At 39.6% G+C, this 2,500-nt stretch overlaps 1 protein-coding gene across 1 annotated transcript in view; it reads left to right on the top strand.

The window, feature by feature from the left end:
* Window positions 1–2,500, top strand: part of LOC307270498 (snake venom 5'-nucleotidase-like) — an 18,703-nt gene that overhangs the window by 14,164 nt on the left and 2,039 nt on the right. Inside the window, exons 8-9 of the mRNA XM_080054382.1 lie at window positions 246–395; window positions 1,140–1,340. Coding sequence (XP_079910508.1) covers window positions 246–395; window positions 1,140–1,340 — 351 coding nt within the window. The remainder of the gene's footprint in view (window positions 1–245; window positions 396–1,139; window positions 1,341–2,500) is intronic.

Below are 2,500 nucleotides of genomic sequence, written 5' to 3'. Positions count from 1 at the left end.
GTCACTTCACGTGCGCAATGGATTGTGGGTCAGAATCGCCCAAATAGGATGCAGTTTTCAACACTAACAATCTTGGCCGCATGAAGTAGGACATCCGGGTACTTCTAACCATCCTAAATCTGGCCACAAGAATCGGGACATCCTAAATCTTTTTTCTACATACTATATAGTAGAAAGTATGCGATTCGGAACGCAATCTAATACATTTTTTTATAGTATTTATTTTGTGTATGTGTGTTCCTCAGGCTCTATCACCATGGAGGACCTGCTGTCGGTTCTCCCCTTTGGAGGAACCTTTGACTTGGTTCTGCTCAAAGGTTCCACGCTGAGGAAAGCCTTCGAACATTCAGTCAGACGCCACGGAGAGAGCACCGGCGAGTTCCTACAAGTCTCTGGTATGGTCTTTATAATGTCTGTCTGTCTGTCTGTCTGTCTGTCTGTCTGTCTGTCTGTCTGTCTGTCTGTCTGTCTCTCTATCTATCTATCTATCTATCTATCTATCTATCTATCTATCTATCTATCTATCTATCTATCTATCTATCTATCTATCTATCTATCTATCTATCTATCTATCTATCTATCTATCTATCTATCTATCTATCTACAGTATCTATCTATCTATCTATCTATCTATCTATCTATCTATCTATCTATCTATCTATCTATCTATCTATCTATCTATCTATCTATCTATCTATCTATCTATCTATCTATCTATCTATCTATCTATCTATCTATCTATCTATCTATCTATCTATCTATCTATCTATCTATCTATCTATCTATCTATCTATCTCCTACAAGTCTCTGGTAGATTAATATATATATATTTTTTTAAGATTAGTTTTTGCCGATGTCGTAGTAAAAACACTACTGCTTTTGTCCAGAGGGGGCGCAAGAATTAACAAAAACTGAAAGTTTCTCGGTGCACCTTTTAATTAATATGAGTATAAATATATATGTTTTTCTTATAATATGGGTTCCCACGGTCATGAAATTCTCAGAAAAGTTGGATCATTTTAAATACATTTCTCCATATCTGGAAATCAGGCAAAATGTCACGGAAAAGTGTCATTGTTGTATTGATAAAAATCAGTAGGATTATACCCTGTTTAATATTTCCTTGTGTTTTTTAACAGGTTTTCGGGTGGTCTACGACCTCTCCGGGCGCCCGGGACATCGGGTGAAAAGCCTGAATATTCTCTGCACTAAGTGTCGCGTCCCAAAGTACGAGCCGGTGAAAGACGAGAGCGTTTACAAAGTGGTTCTGCCGTCATTCATGGTCACGGGCGGAGACGGATTCTCCATGATAAAAGATGAAAAGCTCAAATACGACAGTGGTGAGTAGGGGTGTAACGGTACACAATTCAATTCAATTCAATTAAAATCACTTTATCCGTCCCCGAGGGGCGACTGTGGCTCAGTTGGTAGAGCGGGTCGGCTGATGATCAAAGGGTTGGAGGTTCGATCCCCGCCCTGCCACCTGTGTCATGGTTGTTGTGTCCTTGGGCAAGACACTTCACCCACCTTGCCTCGTGTGAATGTCGATAGTTAGCCTGCTGCTATCGGTGTGTGAATGTGTGTGTGAATGGTAACGTGGGAAAGGAAAACAGGTCTCCCTTGTAAAAGAGTCTTCGGTCTCAATGGGATTTACCTGTAGAAATAAAGGTTTAAAAAAAGAAAAAAAAACAACACACTCATCACACTCACACATTACACAATAAAGCAGCACACACATTTGCGACAACAATATTCAACACACAAGTGACAATTTCTCAAGTGCTTTGTGAAGTGCTTTAATTATAAAGTATAGATGTAGGACTGATGCTAATAGGACGTAAGACTTTCCTTGTGGGAGATAGCAACCCTACCCTAACCCTAACCCCAGGAGAAATTAATGAAAGTCAATGTAAATAGCCCAAAAAATTGACTCTGTTAAAAACTGTTTCTCTTTATCCCAGCATCTAGGAAAGACTTACATCCATGAAACTTACTCCACTCATTAGCTTCCGCCCTACAACTATACCCACCAAAGCATTTGATTCAGGGATAAACAGAAAGTGTTTTAAAGGGGTCAATTTTTCGGCTATTTACATTGACTTCCATTCATTTCTCCTAGGGTTAGGGTTAGGTTAGGGTTGCTATCTCCGATTAGGAAAGACTTACATCCATGAAACTTACTACACGTTTTAGCATCAGTCCTACGACTTTACCCACCAAAGCACTTGATTCTGGAATGAAGAGAAATAGGTTTTGAGGAGATCTATTTAACTGGTGCCGCCATCTTGAAAGTGTCATAGTTGGAATGTCATCAGGTGCATTGTTTAAAATTTAGAATTGTTCTTGTCCTTGAAGGCCACTGTAGCTTCTGTTATTATTCGAAAGGGTTGGGGTTACCCAGGGAGCGTTGCATTCTAGAACTTTGTAGAACTTTCTTGATGATGTCATATTACACACTGCACCTTCAATGGAAGCCGCTTTGGATAAAAGCGTCAGCTAA

Source organism: Ammodytes marinus, assembly GCF_949987685.1.
Source record: "Ammodytes marinus genome assembly, contig: scaffold_68, whole genome shotgun sequence".
In the NCBI taxonomy this organism is placed as follows: Eukaryota; Metazoa; Chordata; class Actinopteri; order Uranoscopiformes; family Ammodytidae; genus Ammodytes; species Ammodytes marinus.
This window is presented reverse-complemented; position numbering and strand designations above follow the sequence as displayed.